We start from the raw sequence: 27,266 nt of genomic DNA on the forward strand, positions 1-27,266 counted from the left end.
AACAATGACAATAATACTTACACTGAATAAACCTTTACTATTTATGAATTACTTCAAATACACCACCTAACTTGACTGCTGGGGAGGTAGATAGAGCAGATACTGCAACCTTCACACTTTAAATATAGAGATTCTGCCTTCTGATGTGTGTCAGGGATGACTTCAGAAGACTCTGATGAGTGTTCACACGAAAGGCAACCTAATCAAATGTGAATGATTCCTTTTCTCCCCAGGGCAGTGGCAGCAGTGGTGTTACCAGATGTCATTCCATAAGGTCCGTAGCATAGTACAGATGTTTTTCGTTTTGTCTTTTACCAGGGGTTGTGGGGCAGAGGAGGGAAACTGGATGGTGTTGGAGATACTATGACTCTGGTTGCACCTCTTGATGTTTCTGCATGTTAATTTCCCATGGAAAACCGTGTCCGTGGCAGGAATCAGTTGTCATTAATCATAGCACTTTACAAAGCAGAGACGGCCATAAGTGCAATGAACAATGACTTAAGAAAGCTTTTCTTGCACATTTAATGGTGGTCAGATTCCTTCTTATCACGTGTCTAGGAAAGCAGCAAGAAATATCAACTTGGTTTCTCATGGGAGAGTAGAGGTAGAGCTCAGTCCAGCCCATTTCCACCCAAAGCTAAATCCACCAGCAGATGGCGCTATGACAAAAGCAATCAGGAGAAACCAGGTTGGATGGGTTGGGTCTCTGGGCCCAAAGACTGAACCTGGCACCCCGACAGTGCCAGTACTCCAGGGGTGGCTGAGGGCAGGAGGTTTGGTGGCACGTGGCAAATCCAACACCAACTTCCAGGGCCGTCAACGTGGGGCTTTTTACCAGCAAATTTGTAAGCCTCATTAGAGCTGTTACATTTCTGCCCTGACCTCTTCCTCCTTTCCACTCCCCTTTAAACCTTTCCCAATCATCTGCAGGAAGCAGAGAATACAGCAGGCAGGGAGGCCCTTCTCCCTAAGACCCACCCTATAGATACCATGGCTTCAGAGACTCTCAAATATGAAGCACTTTAACATTCAAAAAACCCACTTCAGTTTTTAAGCAGCTCTACACATACTACTAGATGATCTGTGTGAACAGAAATGAAAAATCTTCAGAAAATGATTGGGGATCATGTAGAAGTAGGCATAAATGACCATCTATGCCTCTGGTCATTCCACATGTGCTCAATGAAATGACCTTCTCATCTCCCTGTCCTGTGAACCCCAAGTTCCCACAGGGCAAAATCCTAGCCTTCTTCATAGTACCTTGTACGCACTATGTACACAAGGTTGCTTAATGATGAACTTGACATAGAGGCAAGTGCTGAAGGAACTGGGACGAGGGGTGGGGGGACTCATGAAAATACCAACTCTGATTCTCCTGTCCCTTCTTCCATATTGGCTACTCAAGTTAGGAAATGAGACAAGTCCTCGAGATTTACTGGTGCTGGTGGCTGCCCTGGGGCACAATAGTGGCTTTGGACCCATTATGGAATTCTGAAGTACTTGTTGGCATAGTTGGCCATACTCAGCAGGTTCTGACCCCTCCAGAAGCGGACAGCAGTGCAGGAGAGTCATGCTGTTGGCCTGGGTCTGCACCACTGAGAGGACAGGTGAAGCTGAGCTGTTGGTGTGTGCCCGTAATCCCAGCTACTAAGAAATCAAGAGGCAGGATTGTGAGCTGGAGGCAAGCCTGGGCAACTTAGCCAGACTCTAGTAACAACATAAAAGGTGACAGTTACATCCTTCCCAGTGGGGGATCTAAGTACTGAGGAAGTTAAGACAGCCAGCTCAGACTTCCCGTGGGGAATAAGGCACTGGTGGGAAAACCTGAAGCCTTCCACATCTGCTCTGATACATGGAGTGGATGAGAATTGAGAAAGGGAGTGGATCTGGGACAGGATCCTGAGGGGCTCTGCTATTGGCTCAGGCAGAGGTCTGCTTATATTTGGGAAATCCAACTCCCTGAGTCTCACCAGGCTGCAATGGGCCAACTCTTCTTCTGTGGCCTTAGTGGTTCCCAACAGACGTTATGTACAAGTAGTACAAAACAGAAATGAAGTCATTAGCAAGACAAGGCCAACTCAGTGGCCACTGAGTGAGAGGTCGAAAGGCCAGCATTGAGTCCACAAATTAAGAAATACTAACTGCCCCATCACTCAACTAGCCAGGTACCATTTGGGGAAGATCTGAGACAGACACGGGAAGTTGGTCCACATGAAACACAGAAGGCAGGAGTCAGTGCAGAGTAGGGAAAGAAAGGGTATGTGGTGGGGTAGGAGACCCACAGTCTGCCAGTGTGCCTGATGAGAGTCAGGTAGGAACATGGGAGTCCCTGCGGACACCTGATGTGCCCATATTATTTCTGTAGTGGTGGAGAGTGAGCCAACCTGCTATTTATCTTCAATCTGTTCATATGGCTAGGAGCCTTGAGGAGTAGTGAAAAAAAAAAAACTGGCTCTGTGGAGGAGAACTGTTCCAGGTCTCTTCTCTATGCAACCTCGACCTATCCCCCTTTAACATCTACCCTACGTAACATGAAGAAATAGAAACTCTGAGACCAGCTATTTACACTTCTAGCCTAAAGTCAATTTCATTTCCTCATTGACTGTCATTGAACTGGTTGGGTGTATTTCCATTAAAAAAAAAATCCAAATCAGTAATATCCAACATTTCATCTATTTGTTCCAAACCCAAGCAGTTATGATAATCTGCAAGACACATCTGGCTGCTGAGACAAAGGCAGATGGGTCCAAACTTGTAAATTTTGTATTTATTATAACAAAAATTATGACATGTCATTTGCGCATTCTGCTTTAATATAACTCTGGTATGTAAATAGTCTAGTGGAACTCTATACAGTCATGCTGATTGTGGCAGCAGTAAGGAACATAATTAAAAAGTGTCTGCAAAAGTCAAGAGGCTGGGGTTGGGAGAGGAGGCAAGTAGGTTCAGGGTCCCTTAGTGCAGGCTCCTCCAGTGGCCTCAGAGCCACTTATCTGAGCAGCAGCACCTGGTCTCTGCACTGCACTGCAGGTGTGTGGGGGTGGGGGGCTGAGCAGGGAGGGTTGATCAGAGTGGGAGATGTCAGTTATTCAGGTTGTGTCCTTATGCCAAGACTACAAAACATTTTAAGCATCACTATATAACACTGAGCTATTTACAATAGAAATTTCTCAATCAACTGTTCTCTCAGAGAAAATTAGTGAATCCCAGTGACTTAAGTCACCTGACAGAGTAAAGCAACTCCTAGGAGTTAGTCTCCATATTCTACAAATGTCTATCATTTTTCAAGACAAAAAAAAAAAGCCTCCCCCCGACAGAGAAATACAGAATTACAATATTATTAAATCATTTAGCAATGGCAACCTGCCCTGGCTTCCAAACAAACACAAAAAGCCATTTTTAAAAAATATTACATTATCATTAACTGTTTCTCTGTAATATATTAAACCTTTTGTTCTTTGTCTTTACACATCTGATATGTTAGGGAAAGAAGTTAACAAATTTAAATCATATTGGTAAAGCATCACTAGAAGAAAAGTAATCATTAAAAAATAACCAACAAGAAAAGAATCTACAGATTAGCTGCAAAGACAGGTTGGGAGAAGTGTCTGGGAGAAGGACATGGAGTAAAACCCCTGGTTTAATGTGAGCCTGGGAGACTCTTACAACTGTCTTTCCTGGTTAGTTTATTTTTAAAACAGTATTCAGACGGGGTCATAATGGCGTGTCGTAACAGTCTGGCAGCTGGTCCATCTGAAACTGCCGCTGTGGCGGCTGCTGCTGTTCCTGGTGATGTTTCATGATTTCTTTGACCTCCTCTTCCAGCTCTGGGGGTATGATAAACTGATCTTCAGGATCTGGCTGAGCTGGGGCAGCAAAATAGCCTCCAGGCTTTCGGAGAGGTGCGTCTGTAGCAACCTCTATCACATTGTGGCTTCTTTCTTGGGGCGCTACAGAGCCATTGGCCCTTCGGCGCCCAATGGTCCCCAAAGCAGAAAAGTCTGCCTTCCTGGGCAGACCTGGCTCATCTTCATTGGCACTGATGACAATGCCCTCGTCGCTGGCCTCGGCTGGTACCTGCAGCAGGTGCTGCTGTTTCTCCTTTTCCTTGGCCCGGGTGCAGTGGATGTCCACTTCCACCTCCACCCGGCTGCCATTGGTGAAAACACCCTCAATTGGTTCTTCATCATCACTGTCAAGGCCGTTGTCAGAGAAGGCGCTAGAGAAAGTGGCGCTGGACAGCTGGCGCTGGAAGGAATTGGACAGACAGACTGGGTGGAGCATGCAGCGCTGCTCGCTGGGGTAGGCAGGGCTGCTCTCATTCAGGGTTCCAGATGGGGGCTCATCAGAGGCGGTAGAGCCCACCTCGCTGCTCATCTCAGAAGTGGAGAGCTCACTGCTGATCTCAGACGCCATGCCACTGCTGGAAGACGGCACTCCAAGCCCATCAGAGGGCCGGTCCTTGATCACCATGTTGACCGAGGGAGGGAAGATGCCTGGGCTGGGTGGTGGCACGCTCCCTCCACCACTGAGCTCGCAGCAGCAGAAGCTGTCCTCTGTGACGCTGAGCTGCACCACCACAGCACTGATGCTGTCGTGGCAGCCATAGCTCTGGGCCAGTGTGCACAGCTTCTTGGCAGCTGCCAGGGCATCGGGCACATTGCGCACGGCCTCCACGGCCTCCTCAATGGACAGGCTGTCCCACAACCCTTTGCTTCCCAGGATGAAGAACTCGTCCTGGGGGGTGAGGAGAATGGACTGCACGTGGGGGCGAGGCACCACACTGGGGTGGAGGAAGGTGTAGCCCAGGATGCGCGTGGACTCAGTCACTCCGTTCACCTTGCCGTCCTGGAAGAAGAAGGGTTCCAGAGTGAACACAGAACACCCATGGCAACTGTGCAGTGTCCCCCTGAGTCCCCTGACTGGAGCACCACAGGGAGAGTGCAGGCCTGACTGGGAAAGAGCAGAATACCTCAGCTCTTCTCTTTACTGGGACCACATTCACACTAGGAGGCAAGACTGTCTTACCTCCAAGGCAAGCGTGCTGGCCAGCTCCTCCTGAGAGGAGGAGCCTCTGTGAGGTAAGCCAGTCCTGAGAAAGACACCTGAGCCAGGTACCATTCAACCTTCCATTCCTCTCCACTAGTACATGAACCGCAAGTGGGGGAGGTGCTGGAAGGCCCAGAAGAGGAGACAAACACCGGGAGCTCTTAACTGGTGGAGAAAATCTTGTGTGACTAGCTGGGTCAGAATGCTTATGTTTTGAGAGGCAGATGCCAAAGGAGAAGTGCCAATTCTTATTATTTCCTTGAACTTGACTTCCTGTTGGCAAATGGGGTAGGCAAAGAGTCTCTCCCAGATTTAGTTGAGCTGAGCTCATGCCATTTAAATCAGCAGCCAAAGTTCCAAACCATCTGCCAGCAAAAAAGACCTTTACATTAGTTTTTACCACGTGTCTGCTCACTTCTTTCAGGTTCTCAGGTCCATGACGTGTCTCCTAATGCCCCTGGTTTTAATACCTCTTTCCAGAGAAGGCTCCATGATGTCAAATGCAATTTTTTAGTGTGTGTCTTCCAGAAGAGCCTCTTCCTTTCCACCCCTACCACCTGCCTTGACTTGGGCTTGGCAAGGTGCTTGCCTATTCTTAGGGTGCTGTCCCCAACTCCTCACACAACCTCGCCATGCCACCCTTTTAAGAAGGAAGCATTCTTAGAAGTAAAATTAGTCAAACAGAGCTTTAGGCATGATTTTGAATTCACTTGACTCTAGTGATGGAATCTGTCCCTAGAGTGTGGATTTGACAAGAACCACCCTTGCTCTTCTGCCCACACTTAAGAATTCTCCCCATCAAAACCAATGGTTCTGTGTATTTGTGTGTGTGTTGAGAGCACACTTCAAGTACAGAAGTGAAAAATGAGACCCAAACCCCTCATTGTTGAGCACTCAGCAATGCAGACCAAAGCGATAAGAGGAAAGGCATAGAAAACAAGAGAAAAGGGCTGACCTACACACTGCCTGCTGATTCACACAGCAGAAATCCTTCCCTTCTGATCACACTGGGCCTATTGCTGAGCACTGAATTCAATACATTCTGTACAGTATTAGCTGTCTTTGCTCCTAACATAGTGTCTACTATTGATTTTAATCCTCCTTGCTCCTAGGATAGACAGAGAACCAAATTCACACTCCGACTCATTTCTATGGAATTCCACAGTATTTCTACAGGCCCTTACAATGTCTATCAGAAGTCAGACTTTTTACTATGGAATTAGCCTAGGTGTCCATCAACAGATGAATGGATAAAGAAAATCTGGTATATGTACACACGGAAGTTCTTTTACTTAGCCACAAAGAAGAATGAAATTATATTATTTGCAGGAAAATGGATGGAACTTGAGACCACTCTGTTAAGCAAAATAAGCCAAACTCAGAAGGTCAAGGGTTGTTATGTTTTCTCTCACATGTGGAAGCTGGAGAGGAAAAAAGGACAAGAAAGGTGGGAGGGGATCTCATGAAAATCCAAGGGAGGTTAGTAGAGGAAAAGGACTGGGGGTGGAAGGAGGGAAAGGACAGGGAAGTGCTGGGGAGTGATGGTGACCAAATTATATTGTTATACTGCAAATCCTACCATTACGTTCAACTAGAATGCACCAACAAAAAAATGTGGGAGGGGAGAAAGGGGGAAAACACAGCTTTTCTCTACTGGACCACAAGCTTCACTAGCCTGCCTTGAACTGTGGGTCTTACTGACAATGTAAGACTAGAAATTTCTTATGGGCAGATTTGTATCTGTCGGGATCACTGCTCTACTGCCTATCATTTTCCAGGCAAATGAGAGGTAACTGACACTGCAGGGTGAATTAGTAAATGGAGCAGAAAGAACTACTGGAGCCCATTTTGGAAGTTTCACTAGTAATGACCTTGATAGGCTATCGATTTACTCCAGTGTTTCTCAACAAAAGCACTATTGCCATTTGGGGGCCAAATAAGTCTTTGTTGTGGGAACTGTTCTGTGCATTATAAGATGTCTAGCAGCATCCCTAGCCTCTAGACACAATGGGCCAATGGCACTCTGCCCAGTTGTGACCAAAAATGTCTCTAGATATTACCTGGTTTTCTGTGAGGGGCAAAACTGCCACTGGGTGAGGCCTGAACCAAAATAACAAGTAGTGAACATGTACACAGACGTGTTAAGATAGGACAGATACACTAAAATTCCCACTGTACAGATGAGGAAGTTAAGGCTAAGAAAAGTTTAAAGGTCAGAGCTTGCAAATAGCAGAGCTGTGAAACCAGCAGTGTGATTTTAGGAGAACCCTTGATCACTGAGTCAGCACCTCTGAAGACGGGCTGTGAGGACCAAATGAGATCATGGCCATCAAGCATGATGGCAACTGGCGTTTCATTACTCTATCCCTTATTCCTTGTGTTGATATGTGTAATGTACATTAGTCTTTGGAGGGTATATACATTCCTTGTATGGTATGTATAGATACCATGAGATATTTATTTTGTGAAACTATAGACTTAGAACACTAAATTTTAACTTAGAATCATAATTTTAAGCCAACTTCAAAAATGTCCATTGAAGGCAAAAGCTCCCTTACTGGTTTCTGCCACGACCTGCTGGTCACTCCTCCCACCATTATGAGGGAGATCCCTCTTTCCTCACCTCAGTGATAATGGCCTTGTGCTGCTTTATTCTCTTTAGCTCTTCTTCACAGCTCATGACATAAGATCTGGACAGAGGCAGTGGCTTTCCATTTCGACAAAGAACTGTTTGGCACTTGCCCACATTAGCAGAGGTCAAGGTGAAGGATCCTCCTGGGTCCACAGGGTCATGCTTGATATGACAAAGGACAGCAGCACCTCCAAGTTTCTGCCCAGCAGTTCCAAGTTTCCTAGAATCCAAAAACAGGGGGTGAAAATTCAAACAACCCATCACGTTTCAGTTTTACTAATTCAATGGGAAGACTGTACCACTGGACAGGGCCAGGAGGTAGAAGGAAACTGGAAATTTGACTCAGCTTCTTTCATCAAAGCACAAACCAGTGAACTTCTCAGAGGAAAAGAGACCTTGGAACCTGACATCACACACACTCACATCAAGAGGCATCTGCTCAAAACTAGGGAGGAAAGTGTTACTTTCTCATTAGAAGCCCTAGGAGTTAGTCTGGAATGAAGGAGTCCTGAGACCACTGTGAGAGTCAGCTAACCCCATGTCAATCACACAGCCCCTCCAGCACAAACACCTCAAACACCAAGTGCTTATGATCTACTCTTTTACTTATGACCACTAACTCATAGATTAATAAATACATGAAGCCCTTACAAATTTTGACACTCAAAAGGAGCAAAGAACTCCAATTATAAGCCCTGCAAATGGTAATTCCTCCCAGGTCTCTGCTATTTCCAAATGGTACAGGAGCAAAAGAGTTAAGAAAAACACTACCCTGTTTCAGCAAGGCAGACCCTCAGGTACTGTCAACTCCTATCAAACATCTAAGTGAAGCAATTGGTAATAGTGGCTATGAAAACTAGGGCTGCCTACTCACATGTATTAGTAGATCAAGCACAAAAGAACATACAGTTCCCCTAAGGACTGAAAAGCTCATCACAATCTTGTACCCTGTTAACAAATAAAGAAAACAAGAGGCACACAAAAAGCCCTGGAGATGGGCCGACAATTTGGGTCACTACATTCCAATTTCCCAACATCCACAACCAGATTTGGCTTTAAGGCTCTTCCAAAGCAGCTCTACTTTCTTCCTTTTAAAGGCAGACAGATTTGTGAAAAGTGGAGCTACTAATCAGAGTTTGGGGTCCTCGATTCTTATATTTTATTCAGTGCTTGAGTTATAAAGAGCAGACCTATTGGGAGGTTACAAAGGATGTATATGTATGCACGCGCATGTGAAAATGCATGTGATACATCTCAGTTTTTTTCCTAGAACAAGTGTAGCTAGCACAACAGAAGAAATGACAGAGAAGTAGTTCAGGATGTACATAATTAAAATGTTCTGTGAATTAAAGGATGACATAACAGAGCAAATACAGGCAGCAAAAGATCATTTCAATAAATAGCTACATAAGCAAATACAGAAAGCAAAAGATTACTTCAATAAGGAGACAGAGGTTCTAAAAAACAAACAAACAAACAAAAATCCTTGAAATGAAAGAAACAATAAACCAAATTAAAAGCTCAACAGAAAACATCACTAATAGATTGGACCACTTGGAAGACAGGACCTCAGATAATAAAGACAATATATAATCTTGAAAAGAATGTAGATCACACAATAAAGATGGTAAGAAACCATGAGCAGAACATTCAAGAAATATGGGATAATATATAAAGAACAAACTTAAGAGTCACTGGGATAGAGGAAGGCATAGAGTTACAAACCAAAGAAATGAACAATCTATTCAATGAAATAATAGCAGAAAATTTTCCAAACATGAAGAATGAACTGAAGAACCAAATACAAGAGGCTTATAGAATGCCAAATGTACAAAATCACAATGATCCACACCAAGGCACATTATAATGAAAATGCCTAGCATACAGAATAAGAGAATTTTAAAAGCCACAAGAGAAAGGAATCAGATTATATATAGGGGGGGAAAACAATTTGAATGTCTGCAGAATTTTCAACCCAGACCCTGAAACCTAGAAGATCCTAGAACAACATATACCAAGCTCTGAAAGAAAATGGATGCCAATCAAGAATCTTATATCCAACAAAATTAAGCTTAAGATTTGATGAAGAAATAAAACCTTCCACAATAAACAAAAGTTAAAAGAATTTACAGCTACAAAGCCTGCACTACAGAACATCCTCAGCAAAATATACCATGAGGAGGAAATGAAAAACAACAATGAAAATCCACAAAGGGAGGTATTACCACTAAAGGAAAAACTAATCAAAGGAGAAACCAAGTCAAGTTAAATACCAAAAATAAACAAAAATGGCTGGTAATACAAATCATGTCTCAATAATAACCCTAAATATTAATGGCATAAACTCACCAATCAAAAGGCATAGACTGGTAGATTGGATTTAAAAAAGGCAATATGCTGCCTTCAAGAGACTCATCTCATAGGAAAAGATATCCATAGACTGAAGGTGAAAGGTTGGGAAAAAACATACTACTCGCATGGACTATGGAAACAAGCAGGGGTCTCCATCCTTATATCAAATTAAGTAGACTTCAAGCCTAAGTTAATCAAAAGGGATAAAGAAAGACATATACTGCTCAATGGAATCATATATCAACAAGACATAACAATTATAAAGATATATTCCTCAAACAATGGAGCATCTACATTCATCAAACAAACTCTTCTCAAGTTCAAAAATCAAAGACACCACAACACAATAATTCTGGATGACTTTAACACACCTCTTTCACCCCTGGATAGATCTTCCAAACAAAAGCTAAACAAAGAAACTACAGAACTTAATAATATAATCAATAACTTAGATTTAACAGACATATATAGAATACTTCATCCACCAACAAGCAAATACACTTCTTTTCAGCAGCACATGGATCCTTCTCTAAAACAGACTATATGTTATGCCACAAAGCAACTCTTAGCAAATACAAAAAAGTAGAGATACTACCCAGCATTCTATCAGATCATAATGGAATGAAATTAGAAATCAATGATAAAATAAAAAATAAAAGCTACTCCAACACATGGAGACTAGATAATATGCTATTGAATGAACAATGGGTTGCAAAAGACATCAAAGAGGAGATTAAAAATTCTTAGAGGTAAATGAGAACACAGATACAACATATCAAAATCTCTGGGACACTATGAAGGCAGTACTAAGAGGAAAGTTCATTTCATGCAGTTCATTCCTTAAAAGAAGAAAAACGACTTCTTCTTTTAAATGACCTAACAATACATCTCAAAGCCCTAGAAAAAGAAGAATAAATCAATACCAAAAGCAGTAGAAGACAGAAAATTATTAAAATCAGAGCTGAAATTAATGAAACTGAAACAAAAGAAACAACTGAAAAAACAGACAAAAGAAAATGTTGGTTCTTTGAAAAAATAAATAAAATTGGTAAACCCGTAGCCATGCTAATGAAGAGAAGGAGATAGAAAACTCAAATTATTAATATCTATGATAAAAAGGAAATATCACAGTACGGAAATACAGAAGATAATTAGAAACTATTTTGAAAATGTGTACTCCAATAAAATAGAAAATATTGAAGGCATTGACAAATTTCTAGAGTCATATGATTTGCCAAAACTAAGTAAGGATGATATACACAAGTTAAACAGATCAATTTCAAGCGACAAAATAGAAGACGCCATCAAAAACCTACAACCAAGAAAAGCCCAAGACTGGATGGATACACAGCGGAGTTCTATAACAATTTTAAAGAAGAACTAATAGCAATACTCTTTAAATTATTTTGTGAAATAGAAAAAGAGGGAGCACTTCCAAACTCATTCTATGAGGCCAATATCACCTTGATTCAAAAAACAGTCAAAGACACATCAAAGAAAGAAAACTTCAGACCAATATCTCTAACGAACATAGATGCAAAAATTCCCAATAAAATTCTGGAAAATCGAATACAAAAACATATCAAAAAGATCAAGTGGGGTTCATCCCAGGGATGCAAGTTTGGTTCAACATACAGAAATTAATAAATGTAATTCATCACATCAGTAGACTTAAAGATAAGAATCATATGATCATCAATAGAGGCATAATAAAAAGCATTCGACAAAATACAGCATCCCTTCATGTTATGTTCAAAACAGTAGAAAAACTAGGAATAACAGAAACATATCTCAACATTGTAAAAGCCATCTATGCTAAGCCCCAGACCAACATCATTCTAAATGGAGAAAAATTGAAAGCATTCCCTCTAAAAATTGGAACAAGGCAGGGATGTCCTTTTCCACCACTTCTATTTAACATAGTTCTTGAAACACTGGCCACAGCAATTAGACAGATAAAAGAAATTAGAGGGATACGAATAGGAAAAGAAGAATTCAAATTAGCACTATTTGCCAACGATATGATTCTTTACCTAGAAGATCCAAAAACTTCTAGAACTAGTAAATGAATTCAGCAAAGTAGCAGGATATAAAATCAACACCCATAAATCAAAGGCATTTCTGTATATCCATGGCAAATCCTCTGAAAGAGAAATGAGGAAAACTACCCCATTTACAATAGCCTAAAAAAAAAAAAATACTTGGGAATCAACTTAATGAAAGAGGTAAAAGATCTATATAATGAAAATTACAAAACCCTAAAGAAAGAAATCAAAGAAGATCTTAGAAGATGGAAAGATTTCCCTTGTTCTTGGATAGGCAGAATTAATATTGTCAAAATGACCATACTACCAAAAGCACTATAGAGATTTAATGCAATTCCAATCAGAATCCCAATGACATTCCTCATAGAAACAGAAAAAGCAGTCATGAAATTGATCTGGAAAAATAAGAGACCCAGAATAGCTAAAGCAAACCTTAGCAAGAAGAGTGAAATAGGTAGCATCACTATATCAGACTTTAAACTATGCTACAGAGCAATAGTAACAAAAACAGTATGGTATTGGCACCAAAATAGACTTGTAGACCAAAGGAACAGAATAGAGGACACAGAGACAAACCCCCATAATTATAGTTATCTTGTATTAGACAAAGCATAAAAAACATATATTGGAGAAAAGATAGCCTCTTCAACAAATGGTGCTGAGAAAACTGAAAATCCATATGCAACAAAATGTAATTAAGCTCCTATCTCTCACCATGCAAAAAACTCAACTCAAAGTGGATTAAGGACCTAGGAATTAAACCAGAGACCCTGTGCCTAATAGAAGAAAAAGTAGGCCCAAATCTCCATCATGTCAGAGTAGGCCCCAACTTCCTTAATAAGACTCCTACAGCGTAAGAATCAAAATCAAGAATCAATAAATGTGAAGGATTCAATCTAAAAAGCTTCTCAGCAAAGAAACAATCAGTGAGGTGAAGAGAGAGCCACAGAATGGGAGCAAATTTTTACCACATGCACATCAGATAGAGCACTAATCTCTAGGATATATAAAGAACTAAAAAATCTTTACACCAGAAAACCAAATAACCCAATCAATAAATGAACCAAGGAACTGAACAGCCACTTCTTGGAAGATGATATACAATTAATCAACAAATACATGAAAAAATATTCAACATCTCTAGCAATTAGAGAAATGCAAATCAAAACTCCTCTGAGATTTTATCTCACTCCAGTCAGAATGGCAGCTAGTAAGAATACAAAACAAAAATTGTTGGCGAGGATGTGGGGAAAAAGGCACACTCATACATTGCTGGTTGGACTGCAAATTAATGTAGCCAATATGGAAAGCAGTGTGGAGATTCCTAGGAAAACTGGGAATGGAACCATCATTTGACCCAGCTATCCCACTCCTTGGTTTATACCCAAGGACTTAAAAACAGCATACTACATGGACGCAGCCACATGATTCATTGTTTATAGCAGCACAATTCACAATAGCTAAATTGTGGAACCAACCTAGATGCCCTTCAGTAGATGAATGGATAAAGAAAATATGGTATACATATACAATGGAATATTACTCAGCATTAAAACAGAATAAAATCATGGCATTTGCAGGTAAATTGATGCAGATGGAGAATATAATGCTAAGTGAAGTAAGCCAATCCCCCCAAAAAACAAATGCCCAATGTTTTCTCTGATATAAAGATGCTGATTCACAATGGAGATGCAGGTGGGGAGCATGAGAGGAATAGATGAACTTTAGATAGGGCAAAGGGGAGGGAGGGGAAGGGAGAGGGCATGGGGGTAGGAAGAATGGTCGAATGAGATGGACATCAGTATGAAGACAAGAATGATGTGACTCTACTTTGTGCAAAACCAAAGACATGAAAAATTGTGCTCTATACGTGTAATATGAATTGAATTACATTCTGCTGTCATATATAACAAATTAGAATAAATAATAATTTTTTTTTTTAAAAAGCATGGCTGGTAGTTAGAACACCCTCTGGAGTGTTACTGCTTGAGCCCCAATCCAGGCTTTACAACCAACCAGCTCTTGCTTCACCTCTCTGTACCTCAGTTTTTCATTAGTAAAATAAGAATGGTAACAATACCTATCTCACTTGAAAAAATTTATCACATGTACAGTATTTGGAACAATGACTCTACATATGAAGGGCTTGCTAAGTATTAGCTCTTACCATTGTTCAACTGCTAATTGTTCATGCCCACTGGGAATCTGACACACGAGGTGATTCTGGCAGCAGAGACCCACTCCAGAACCCCTGCATGAGTCTCTGCAAGAAGAACCATTCACAACTCAGACACAACTCTGAAAGTTACTGGGAACAGCCTCTGCAGCAGACACTAATACCCTGGTTACAAAGCCACTTCCTCTGGTAGATGATCCGAGGAGAAGAAAAGCAGCAAAAGAGAGGTCATCTCTGTTACCATGAACTTTGGAGCACTAGGACACTCTTCACTTGAAGTCCCAAAGGAGCAATGGTCTGTGGTCCATTATTTATAGATTGGCAATTCCTGTACAACCTACAAATCCCTTAAGATGACTAAATGAGCAATTCCTTGAATGAGGGAGACTAGATTTCAGTCTTAAGGATCCAAACAACAATCCACAACTCCTGGAGCTGTGTTGCAGGTGGAAGTGCCAGGCAACACTGAGGACTCTGTTAGCAATGCTGTCTTAAACATCAAGAAAGGGGGCAAAATAACAAAGAATGCTTTAACTCCTGGTCAAAATTCCACAAAGGAAACCATAAAGGTCAACAAACTGGGATAGAAATGGTACATTTCAATAAGAAGTCCAACACCAGTCCATTCCAGCCTGTGGAGCTCATGTGATTGTGGGGAGGGTGGGTGTTGCAAACACTGAAAATCTAGAAACAAAACAGGCCTGTAAGGTCCAATTCTCTGAGAAACTACATTCCTGCCATGGACTCAGCCTCCTACAAAGCTACCTGAATACCAGCATGTCTCAAACCCAAGCACAGGTCCTCCTTGACCACTGAGGCAGCACCTTGAGCATGTACAGTCTAAAACAGTGCCCTGAGATTATTGGGCACCCACTTTGCTAACCAGAAGGCAAACACTTAAAGAACAAGAGTACACAGAGCAGAAAGTGTTTTACCTTTGCATAACAATGAACGTATTGACCATGTATTCTTCTTCATTTTTTGTTTTCTGCAGTTCTTCAGCCAAAATGTCACTCATGGTACACTGGAGAAGGTAGGGCACCTCCACATTGCGGTCTCCATCAAATACACCATACAGGGCCTCTCGGTTGTCACAGAAGTTATTCACAGACAGAGCTGCGACACACAACCTGCAAAGCAAGAACACTTGTGCTGAGTCTGCTCATTTTCCCTTCTCTCTGCCCAACTCAACTCTTATTTTTTTTTTCTTTCAGATTTGCCTATTCCAGTTTGGTAGCTCTTCATGACTGCAGACATATTAAGAATAGGTAATTTACCACAGCTAATTTGTATCGGCCACTTTCTACATACAGAGAAGAATAATTAACACATATTATGCCTCACACATGCCTTCCCCATCTTTCTTGTCTGATTTTATTTTATTTTATTAATTTTCTTTAGTTGTGGATGGACCTTTATTTTATTTATTTATATATGGTGCTGAGAATCAAACCCGGTGCCTCAGATTTGCTAGGCAAGCACTCTACCACTGAGCTACAATCCCAGCCCCTGATTTTATTTTTAATGACAGTGAAAGAACAGGAAAAGGGGGCATGAGAAATAATATAAGATTGTGAATTCCTATCTATATATTCATTCAATGAACAATTGTTAAGGAGAACATCTATACCGGACCAAAATAAGGTGACGACTAAAACACTAGAATAAAATAGGCAACATGAAAAGCATGTGAAAATATACAAAAGGCCTCAAAAACCACTTTTCAAAGGGTTGAGAAAAAACTGAAACAACTGTGTTCTGGCACGGGACAAAACTGGCTCCGCTTACTCCTGGGAAAATCTGCAACAGGAGGAGCGACCCTGGGTAGAAGCTTGTGGCCTCCCTGTGTTGAGGGGTCAAGCTGGGGGTGCAGGGAGGCCCAGGAGGTTGAATTCCCAGGCAGAGAGCACTGGTGGAAGAAGAGCTTGTCGAGCAAGTGAGTTGCTGAAAATCAGAGATGCCCCACTCAAGCTCAGAGAAATTAAACTATTTCCAAGTAATTTGTGTCTCAGAAATTATCCAAAATTAAACAGAAAAAAATAAATGGGATGGAGGACCCAGATACAAGAAGCTCAACAAACTGCCAGCAAGAGAAACATGAAGAAACTTAACTAAAGCACAACAAAATCAAACTGCTAAAAACCAGGAACCAAGGCACAGGGGTGCAAAACTGTGAATGAAATAGCACTGAAGACTGTGGGGCATCATCTTTAAACTACTGATTAAACAAACAAACAAACAACCCAACCACTAGAAGAAAGGCCAGATTTCTAACCAGTAAAAATGTCTTTGTAAAGTTAAATTGAAATGAAAACATTTTCAGATGCACAAATCAAATAATTTGACAGCAGAAGGTCAGCCCTATAAGAAATGTAAAAGGAAAACCTTGAGGCGGAAGAAAATGATACCTGATGGAAATCTGGATCTACACACAAGAATGAAATACCCTCTAAATGACAAATAGATGGAGACAATTTTACTGCCACAATGGGGGTGAGGTGGGGATCATACTACTGGTGAGCAGAGACCCAGGGATATTGCTAACATACTACAAGGCACATGATAGCCTTCTCCCCCACCCAATAACAACAAAGAATTACCTGGCTCAAATGTCAAAGGCATGAAAGTTAAACATTGCTTTAGAAAATAACATACTAAACTAAAAACACTAATGATATACACTAAGAGATGTAGAAATACAACATCTTACAACAGCAGCATAAAGACAGGGATGGGAGGAATAAAGTACACATTTGCAAGGTTGTTATATGTGAAATAATACAGCATTACTTGAAAGTAAACTAATAAGTTAAAGATTATACTATAAACCCTAAACAAATTGCATATGCATGAGCACACACCCATCCACACACTACAGAATAAGAATAAAGAAAAAAGACAAAATGTAATCATAAAAATTCTCTAAAAGAATTAGAAATAGAGAAAAAGTAAATACAAAACAAATGAGACAAAAAACTATAGTAAGTTGAAAAATAAAATGAAGAATATTACATGAAGAAAGACAGACATTCATAATAATAAAGGGGTCAGTTCCCAAGAGGCCTCAACATTCTAAATGTTAAGTCATTTAATAACAGAGCTTCAAAACGCATAGAGCTAAAACTAGCAGAACTACAAGAAACAGACAGATCCATTAATTATGGCCCATCACTCATCAATAGAAAGTCAGTACAGTATTTGACGTGAACAATTTTATCAACCAGCCGGACCTGACACTCTACCCAACAGCAACTCCAAATGCACTTTATAACCAAGGCAGATCATATTCTGGGCCAAAAAACAAGTTTCAATAAATTTAAAGAATTCTAGTCAAAGTATATTCTTCACTATATTGGAGAAATTGCTTAGAAGGAATTTTAAAACTCTACAGGTTTATATTATAAAAATTAGAGAAGACTCAAATCAATGATCTAAGATTCCACCTTATGAAACTAAAAAAGTAAGAGCTAAACAAACCCAATAAATGCAGAAAAGAAACATAAAAATAAGAAAAGTGAGTGAAACAAAAAGCAGAAAAATGATAGAGAAAAAAAATTAATCAGGAAAAAACAAATTACCAATATCAAGAATGAGAGAGTGGGAGGGACATCACTACAGATTCTACAGATATTTAAAGGCTAGTAACAATACTAAGAACAATTTGAAAATTAGATGAAATAGACTCTTTGAAAGACACAAATTACTGAAGTTCATATAAGAAAAGAGAAAATCCTATACTAAGTGACTGTATTTTTGATTAATAATTAAAGAAAATTCTAGGTTCAATGTCTTTACTGGTGAGTTCTTCCAAATATTTAAGAAACATGTACTATCAATTCTATATAAATTCTTCCAGAGAACGAAAGAAGAGGACACATTCATTTCTATGAAGCCAGCTTTACCTTGATACCAAGAGCAGACAAAGATGTTACAAGAACACTACAGATGGCTATTCATCATGGAATACAGACATCCTTAACATACTACCAGCAAGCTGAGTTCAGAGCATATAAAAATAATAATATATCATAGCCCTGTGGAATTTATACTGAAAATGGGAGGCTAATTCAATATTTAAAAGCCAGTCACTGGCCAGGTGCAGTGGCACACACCTGTAATCCCAGTGTCTCAGGAAGCTGAGGCCCTATGCAACTCAGCAAGACCCTTTCTCTAAATAAAAATATATTTAAAAAGGGCTGGGGATGTGGCTCAGTGGTTAAGTGTCCCTGGGTTAATCTTAATCTTAATCTTCAGTACAAAAAAACAAAACAAAACAAAACAAAAAACCCAATCACTGTTAACTCACCATATTACAGACTAAAGAAGAAAAATTGCTATGAGATGATGAGCATTTTTTCATATATTTGTCAACTGATTGTATATCCTCTTCTGAGAAGTGTCTGTTCAGGTCCCTGGCCCATTTGTTGATTGGGTTATTTGTTTTTTTGGTGCTTAGCTTTTTGAGTCCTTTATATACCCTAGAGATTAGTGCTCTATCTGATGTGTGAGGGGTAAAAATTTGCTCCCAGGATGTAGGCCCCCTGTTCACCTCACAGATTGTTTCTTTTGCTGAGAAGAAACTTTTTAGTTTGATTCCATCCAATTTATTGATTCTTGGTTTTAATTCTTGCACTATAGGAGTCTTATTAAGGAAGTTGGGACCTAATCCCACATGATGAAGATAGGGAGGGGGAGCATGGGAGGAATAGATGAATTCTAGATAGGGCAGAGGGGTGGGAGGGAATGGGAGAGGGCAGGGGATTTGCAAGGATGGTGGAGTATGATAAACATCATTATCCAAAGTACATGTATAAAGACACGAATTGGTGTCAACATATTTTATATACAACCAAAGATGTGAAAAATTGTGTTGTGTATGTGTAATAAGAATTGTAATGGATTCTGCTGTCATTTAAAAAAAAATGAATAAAAAAGAAAAAAAAAACTAGGCGATCATCTCTATGATGCAGAATAAAGCCTATGACAAAAATTGATATCCATTTATCATTAAAAACTTTTAGCAAACTAGAGAACTTTCTTAACTCAGTAAAAGGCACCTATAAAAATACCTTTAGCTAATATTACGCTTAATTGTGGAGGAATAAATTTTCACCGAAGAAGATATATAGACGGTAAATAAGCACATGAAAGGATGTTCAGCATCATTAGCACCGGGAAATGAAAATCAAAACCACAGTGAAATATTACTATTAATGAGAAAGGCCAAAACAACACCACCTCACAATAAAAAATTCTGGCAAGGATTTGGGAGATACTAGAATTCTCAATACATTGCTGCTGGCTACAAAACAGTACAGTCACTTTCAACCTAGTTTGGTAGTCTCTTATGAAAGTAAATATATACTTACTATATAACCCAGCAATCCCATCCCTAGGCATTTACCCATGAGAAATGAAAACACAGACAAACCCACTCAGATATAGTTATCTGATCCTTGACAAAGGTACCAAAAACACACCAGAGAAAAAAGTCTTTTTAAAAAATGGTGCTGGGAAAACTGGTTCTCCACATGTGGAAGAATGAGACCAGCTCCTTATGTCTCACCCTGCACAAAAATAACTAGAAATGGACTGGGCATGGTAGCACATGCCTGTTATCCCAGGGGTTTGGAAGGCTGAGACAGGAGAATCGCGAGTTCAAAGCCAGCCTCAGTAATGGCAAGGTGCTAAGCAACTCAGTGAGACCCTGTCACAAAATAGGGCTGCGGATGTAGCTCAGTGGTCAAGTGCCCCTGTATTCAATCCCTGGTACCAAAACAAAACCAAAAACAAACAAACAAAAAAAAACCTCAAAATGGACCAAAGACCTAAGAATTAGACAAGAAACTATGTAACTCCTACAAGAAAACATAGGGTCTACTCTCCAGCTTTTAGGCACAGGCAACAACTTTCTCAATAGGACCCCTAAAGCTCAGGAAATAATGCCAGGAGTTAATAAATGTATGGCCTCAAATTAAAAAGCTTCTGCACAGCAAAGGAAACTAGTAAGAATGTGAAGAAAGAACTTACAGGATGGGAGAAACTACTCTTCTGACAGATAATTAATAGACAAAATATATAAAGAACTCAAAAAACAACACCAAAAAAAAAAAAAAAAACCCACCAAATAACTTATTTTAAAAGGGAATAAATTTTGTTCCTACAGAGCAAACAAAACCAAATAAGCCAATTAATAAATAAACAAATGAACTGAACAGACAGTTCTTAAAAGAAGAAATACAAATGGCCAACAAATACATAAAAAAAATGTTCAACATAATAAGCAATTAGGGAAATGGAAATCAAAACAACCATGAGATTTCATCTCACTCTAATCAGAAAGGCAGCCATTAAGAAGCATATGAACAATAATAAATGCTGGAAAGGATGTGGAGAAAAAGGAACAGTTTTACACTGTTGGAGGGACTGTAAATTAATACAACCACTGTGGAATTCAGTATGAAGGTCCTTTAACAAACATGAAACCACCATATGAGCCAGCTATACCACTCCTCAGTATTTATTCTAAAGAGTTAAATTTAGCATACTATACTGATACATACATACCCATGTTTATAACAGCACAATTCACAATATTCAAACTATGGAACCAGCCTAGGTGCCATCAACAGATGAATTAATAAAGAAAATGTGGTATATCTACACAATGGAGTTTTAGTCAATCATAAAGAAGAATGAAATTATGTCATAAAAATGGATGAAACTTGAGACCATTATGTTAAGCAAAATAAGCCAAGCTGAGGTCAGGGGTCACATATTTCTCATATGTGGAAGTTAGAGAGGAAAAAGGGAAAGAAAGGTTAGAGAAGAGGTGGGGGTGTCTCATGAAAATCGAAGAGAGATCAGTAAAGTAGAAGAAAGGGACCAGGGTGAGAGACAGGGGAGAGAAAGGGAAAATACTGGGAAATGATACTGGCCAAACTATGTTGTTACATTATATATATGTATGTATGAATATGTAACAACAAATCCCACCATTATGTACAAATAAATATATGCCCCAATTTAAAAATATGGGGAAAACTCCCTGTATACAACTGTTAATAGCATTTTATTCATAAGTGCTAAAATCCTGAAACAATCTAAATATCCTCCAAATAATAAATGGATAAAATAAATCATGATACATCCATCCATGCAAAGGAATCACACTCAACAACAGAAAGGAATGAACTACTGATACACTGAACAACACAAATGAATCTCAAATTCATTATGCAGCAAAAGAAGACAGACTGAGAAGTCTACATAGTAATTCCCCTTATATGATATTCTGGAAAAGACAAAACTAATGGGACAACAACAGATCAGGAGTTGCCAAGGACTGGTGGTAGGGGTGAAGAATTAACTAAAAAGGGGTGTGGGTAAATTTGGGGGGGGTGATGAAATGGCTCTATAACTTGATTATGGTAGAGGTTACAAGATGATATTCTTTCATCAAAATTTGTAGAACTATTCACTAAAAAAGATGAATTTTTCTGAATATCTAATATTCCTTCTTAGTATAAGCTAATAGGGGGAAAACCTCAATTAAACACTCCTTATAACCTGTGTGTGTGTGTGTGTGTGTGTGTGTGTGTGTCAAGATTTCCCTTCATTACACAAATGAGGAAATTAAGCTAAAGAACTGAGTAACTGCCCTTGGTCTCACAGCAAGTAAGTATAGAGCCCAGATTCTAAGCTGAGCAGTCTGGGTCTTATCTCAGTACTTTGAAATTCTTGCTTCCATTCATTAAGAAAATTAAGTTATCCTAAATTATATGGTAATTTGTGACAAAGTTAAATTTTATAATCGTCTTGGGGGGGGTACTAGGGATTAAACCCTGGGGTGCTTCACCAGTGAATTATATCCCCAGCCCCTTAATATATATATATATATATATATATATATATATATATGATAGGGCCTTGCTAAGAGCTGGTCTTGAACTTGTAATCCTCTTGCTTCAGCCTCCTGAGCCACTAGGGTTACAGGCATGCGCCACCATATCCAGCTAAATTACATAATCATTTTATATTCTGTCTTCCTTTTGTAAACTCCCCTTGCTAGTCATAAGGCGCTGTATAAACTAGATTTTGGAGGAAAGGAAATGTTTTTTTTTTTTTCCTTTTCCTTTTTAAAACTATAGTTTGGGCCTGGGGGTATAACTCAGTGATGGAGTGCTTGCCTAGCAACCCTGGGTTCAATCCCCAGCACTGCAAAAATAAAACAACCTTCAAAGAACCAGTGACCACTCTTAGGATGTCTTTTCCCTGTGTGTTTTTGGTTTGATGAGGAGCCTAAATTATCCAATTGTAGCTCCCTGCTTCAGTTTCCCCATAGGATCTGAAATGACCTGACAGGGAAGCAACACTACACCCCAGGGAGATTGAAGGGGAGAGAAGAGACATTGAGATCTGGAGGCAGGGACATCACAGTTCTCCCTTTCCTACAAGGTAGAAAGCAGCAAACTTCTTGTTGAAGTGACTACTTTATCTACAATGCCAAAAAAAAAAAAAAAAAGAAAAACCAAAAATGAACACTCTTGAAAAACTTCTGCTGGCAAAATCAAAGGGTTAAAAAAGCTAGGAGATATAAAGCAGGGGCAACGGTGGGCTAGGACTTCTGAGGGCTGCTCATCTTCCATCTCTTGATCCAGGTGGTGGTCTGCAAGCAAGTTCACTCCAGGACAATTCACAGAGCTATATGCCTATGTATGCACGTTTTTGAACCCATGTTATACTTCAACATAACAAAAGTTAAAAAAAGTTGTGGAAGGGGGAATTATGCCAGAAAAAAACAGACCTAAGTGGTTAATTGTTAATTCATACACGAGTAGATATTAAGTTTTAATGTCCAGAAATACTTAAAACATAATCTCAGATTTCACATCAGTGTTCTAGAATTAGAAAGCATCTTCACACAAATCCATTAGTCCGAAAAGTGATTACCTCCAGAAAGGAAATTTGAGTAACCTAAAGAATATACTAATCCCCAGCTATTAAGATGACATAGAGTGCTAAGTACCAGAAATACAGCAATAGCTAGGGCCCAGGAAGGACTGAGACAGGCCTGCTCTGTTTATTCTGCCTTTGTTGAGCAAATGGAACAGGGAATCAAGATGGGAACTACTTCTTCTCTGGTCAACACAGACCAAATTACCCTTTAGGAAAAGAGGAAGAGATCATTTGTCAGATCCAGAACTGAAGTTGATGCTGTTTTCTGTCCAAAAGAAGAGCAATCAGAAAGGCAGCAAAAATCCCACGTTTTATTCTCCATGAAGGATATTTGGCTAGTCAGTACTCAGTGGTCCTCAATCCTGGACACACTTCAGAGCCACCTGGAGAGATTTTAAGATATTCTGATTCCATGGGTCTAGGCTGAGGAATTTTTTATTATTATTATTTTAAAGTTTCTCACCTGACTAATGCACCCAGGGTTGAATACTAATATGAGTTATTATTAGATCTTCCTCCACTTTAGTTCTTCCTCTACTCTCAATACTTTGTGTTCTTACACTTTGGCTATTGAAATTATGACTATAATTTATAGAACTCTTTATTTTCCTATAACTAATTCTTAGCATCTCCTCAAAAAAAGAAAGCCTAAGAAGCTTGATTACCTTTCTCAGGAAAATCAACACTTGTATTTATGAGAAGAAAGGTTAGTGAAAATAAGAAAGAAAAAGAAATTAGGTTGGACCACTCCTGGTGGGAGACAAGCAGATGATATTACAGGGAATCGACATCAAGCTCCTGCCAAGCTAATTTAGACCGTAAAAAATAGCTCCAGGGCTGGGGATGTGGCTCAAGCGGTAGCGCGCTTGCCTGGCGTGTGTGCGGCCCGGGTTCGATCCTCAGCACCACGTACAAACAAAGATGTTGTGTCTGCCAAAAACTAAAAAATAAATATTAAAATTCTCTCTCTCTCTCTCTTTAAAAAAAAAAAAAATAGCTCCATAGTCAACGTAAGTGATCTTGAATATGGACAATTAAAGCTACTTCTCCCTTAATACTATCCCTGTTTTTGCTTGGTAAACAGGCTCCAGAGAAAGATAAAGGGGCTTTTCAAAGGGGGAAGGGATGCATTTCAATGCTTAGGCCTTTTCCAAACACTGGAGTCTTACATAGATATAATGTGTCAGTTACACTGTATCCTAGCAACATCTCTCACAAAAGGAGAGTATGTGATGCCAAGCAGGACCTTAGCTTGGTGTTCAAACATAAGTCACAAGGGAGCCCAACACACTCAAAGAAATTTGACATGAGAAAAGTGTGTGCCACAGCACTGAATTTCTTTCTACTCCACTAAAGGGGGGCAGGCAAGAGGCAGTTCTTGCTCTAAAGTTTCATAGAACTTACTTGTTTTTAACTCCTGAAGCTTCAGTGTAACCATGACTCCATACAGCTGGGGCTCCAGATGCATCTCCTGCCGAAGGCTGATCAATCTTGAAGCAGCGGATATTACTAACAAGAGAAACAGGGAAAACAGGAATCATTGGCACCAAATGTGTGAATTGTTACCTTTATCTAAGAATTGAAAAACACCTGCTAATCACTCTGGACTTCCCAGATTTTACTGTATACTATGTCTGAAATATTTATTAGCAACAAGAACCAGTTACTCATCATAATGAAAACCGAAGAGCATATATACATGGCATGAGAATTAGTTTTCAGGAGCATTATAAAGCAGCTATTAGAGATTGTGATATATTCTACATTCGATGGCTGTTCACTCCTGGGAATGAAAAGAATAGCTTTCAGCCTTGTCATGAGAAAAAAAAAAAGATATTAGGTTGAATGTATTCTTACACCACCACCATCTAAACCTGAGATGAACAAATTACACTGAGGTTAGGGTATGTGAGAGAAATCTGCAATATTCATCTCCAAATCCAATTCCTGCCCATATCATCCCTTCAAATATTTAACAAATAACATCGAGAACCAGTCCCTGGACCTGTTAATGCTGCAAAAATAAAATGTACTTGTACAAAGTAAATGAGGGGTATTTTAATAAAGTCAACTACATGCATTTACTAAGAGATTTCAATTCTTATTTTACCTCAGCTTTCAAATTGGTCCAATAGGACCCTCATTCAAAAACTAAAAACAAAACAAAAAAAACAAACCCAAACAAACCAAAAAACTCTCAAATGGAGTTTTATAAAAATCAGTCTACTAGAAAGCATTTGGTGCCCTCAAACAGGATGTCATAGCATATGTGAAGTATGTCTGTAGAAAGACTAGATACCATATGGTCAAATAAATCCTGCTTGTTTCTTATAAATTGCTACTGGATTTCCCCCCATATTATCTGAACAAGAGAAAAAGTTTATGTGTCATCTCTTGATAATACCTAAATTCTTTTTTCATGATCCCCCAAACTTCACCTTTTGGCATTCATTAAGTCCTAAATCTAACAAAAACTGAATACTCTTCCTAAGAATCAGTTAAAACTCTTAAGATGTAAACTGATATTTAGTGAATAAATAAATATTCACTTTGATTATAGTACTAGCTGGTGGTAACATCTTTGAAATTTAAAAACATTTGGTTAAAGAAAGTTCTACTCTCAATTACTAGCAAATATTCACCTTCCTCCTTATCCTAAAAAGCTGTAAAACATGGTACCAACAGGAAATCCCCAAACCAAATTAACACTTCATTTTATGGTAGGGCTATATATCTTTTCTTCCAAGTTTTCAATCCTACCACTAAAAAAAAAGAAGATAATCTGCCATTATTTGCTCTCTCTATAACCTGGCACTAAATTTTATCCATCTAAAATGGTAAGCAATGGGAGGGTTTCTTAAAGCAGATTTTAAGGCTCTCATTAAATCATCTTCCTACCTTCCTGAATTCTAGGGAAAAGTAAAGGATCATGTTTAAAGACACGAATAATTTTTATAGAACAGAGTCTTCAAAAAATGATTCCATTTCCCAGCCTGATCATTAAAAGAAAAATTAATCCTTAACCTCCCTGCCCCACTCAATAATCCCTTCTAGTGAAGCACCAATTAATTTCTTCTCTGCCTACTAGAATTCAGAATGGCTGAGCAGTTATCAGAAGGAATCTGCATGTTTACTCTTGAACATTTTCAAATGATTTTGAGAGTAAGAGCAGGAGTTTAGTCCCACAGGAGAGTGCCCTGGCTCATGTAGAACTAATCGAGTGCCCTGGCCCAGGTAGAACTAAAAAACCAACCCTTTAAAAGCATAAGCAATATATTAGGACCCACACCCTTCCAAATGTTAAAACATAAGATAACATTTTTAGGATTATAATCCATTGTCTGTTATTAATATTTTTAAGATCTGAGAGCACAATGCCTTCTTCACAGTAGTTCAGCTACCTAGAAACTTTAACAAATAGATTTTTGTTTATGCATATATAATGGATAGGGTCACCCCCCAAATGGTTTTGCACCTTTTTTTCTAGTAATGTTCTGCATATTTTCTCAAGTTGTTTTATATTCATTCTAAATGTAATTAGAAATATTTTTACCACCATCCCTGTGCTTAAAATGAACACTATACTTCTGATTATTTTTTAAGACAAAATTTTGCTAGAGAGAACCTTGGTCTAAGTATGTGAATATTTTGAAAAGCTTGAAACAGTAGACCAGCTGCTTTTAAGCAAAGCTATACCAGTTTGTGCTCTACTAGCATGACCAACTTGAGGAGGAAAGTGTTAAGTACTTTAGTATTTTAATTAAATTATTTTTTTAAGTCTTTTCATGTAACCATTTGCACTTCTTCCATTGGCTCATATTCTGTTCGAATGAGTACTTTTCTTATTGACTATAAGAGCATTTTCTATTAAGAATATTAATGCTTTTTTTGGCCAATGTTTCTTTCTAGCTTGTCATTTGCCTTTTAAACTTACTCTTGGTAATTTAAAAACTTTCATGTGTAAAATTTATGTAAAAACATATACTACATAAACATCAAAGCATATATATATATATATATATATATATATATATATATATATATATATATATAT

General features: G+C 39.1%; 1 protein-coding gene across 1 annotated transcript in view; it reads right to left on the bottom strand.

Moving 5' to 3' along the window:
• Positions 1-2,752: 2,752 nt before the first annotated feature.
• Positions 2,753-27,266, bottom strand: part of Phlpp1 (PH domain and leucine rich repeat protein phosphatase 1) — a gene marked incomplete at its 5' end in the record, with an annotated part of 222,766 nt that continues 198,252 nt past the window's right edge. The window contains 4 exons of the mRNA XM_015482324.2: positions 2,753-4,848; positions 7,673-7,901; positions 15,190-15,384; positions 24,617-24,721. Coding sequence (XP_015337810.2) covers positions 3,715-4,848; positions 7,673-7,901; positions 15,190-15,384; positions 24,617-24,721 — 1,663 coding nt within the window. The remainder of the gene's footprint in view (positions 4,849-7,672; positions 7,902-15,189; positions 15,385-24,616; positions 24,722-27,266) is intronic.

This window comes from Marmota marmota, unplaced genomic scaffold, assembly GCF_001458135.2.
Source record: "Marmota marmota marmota unplaced genomic scaffold, marMar, whole genome shotgun sequence".
Taxonomy (NCBI): domain Eukaryota; kingdom Metazoa; phylum Chordata; class Mammalia; order Rodentia; family Sciuridae; genus Marmota; species Marmota marmota.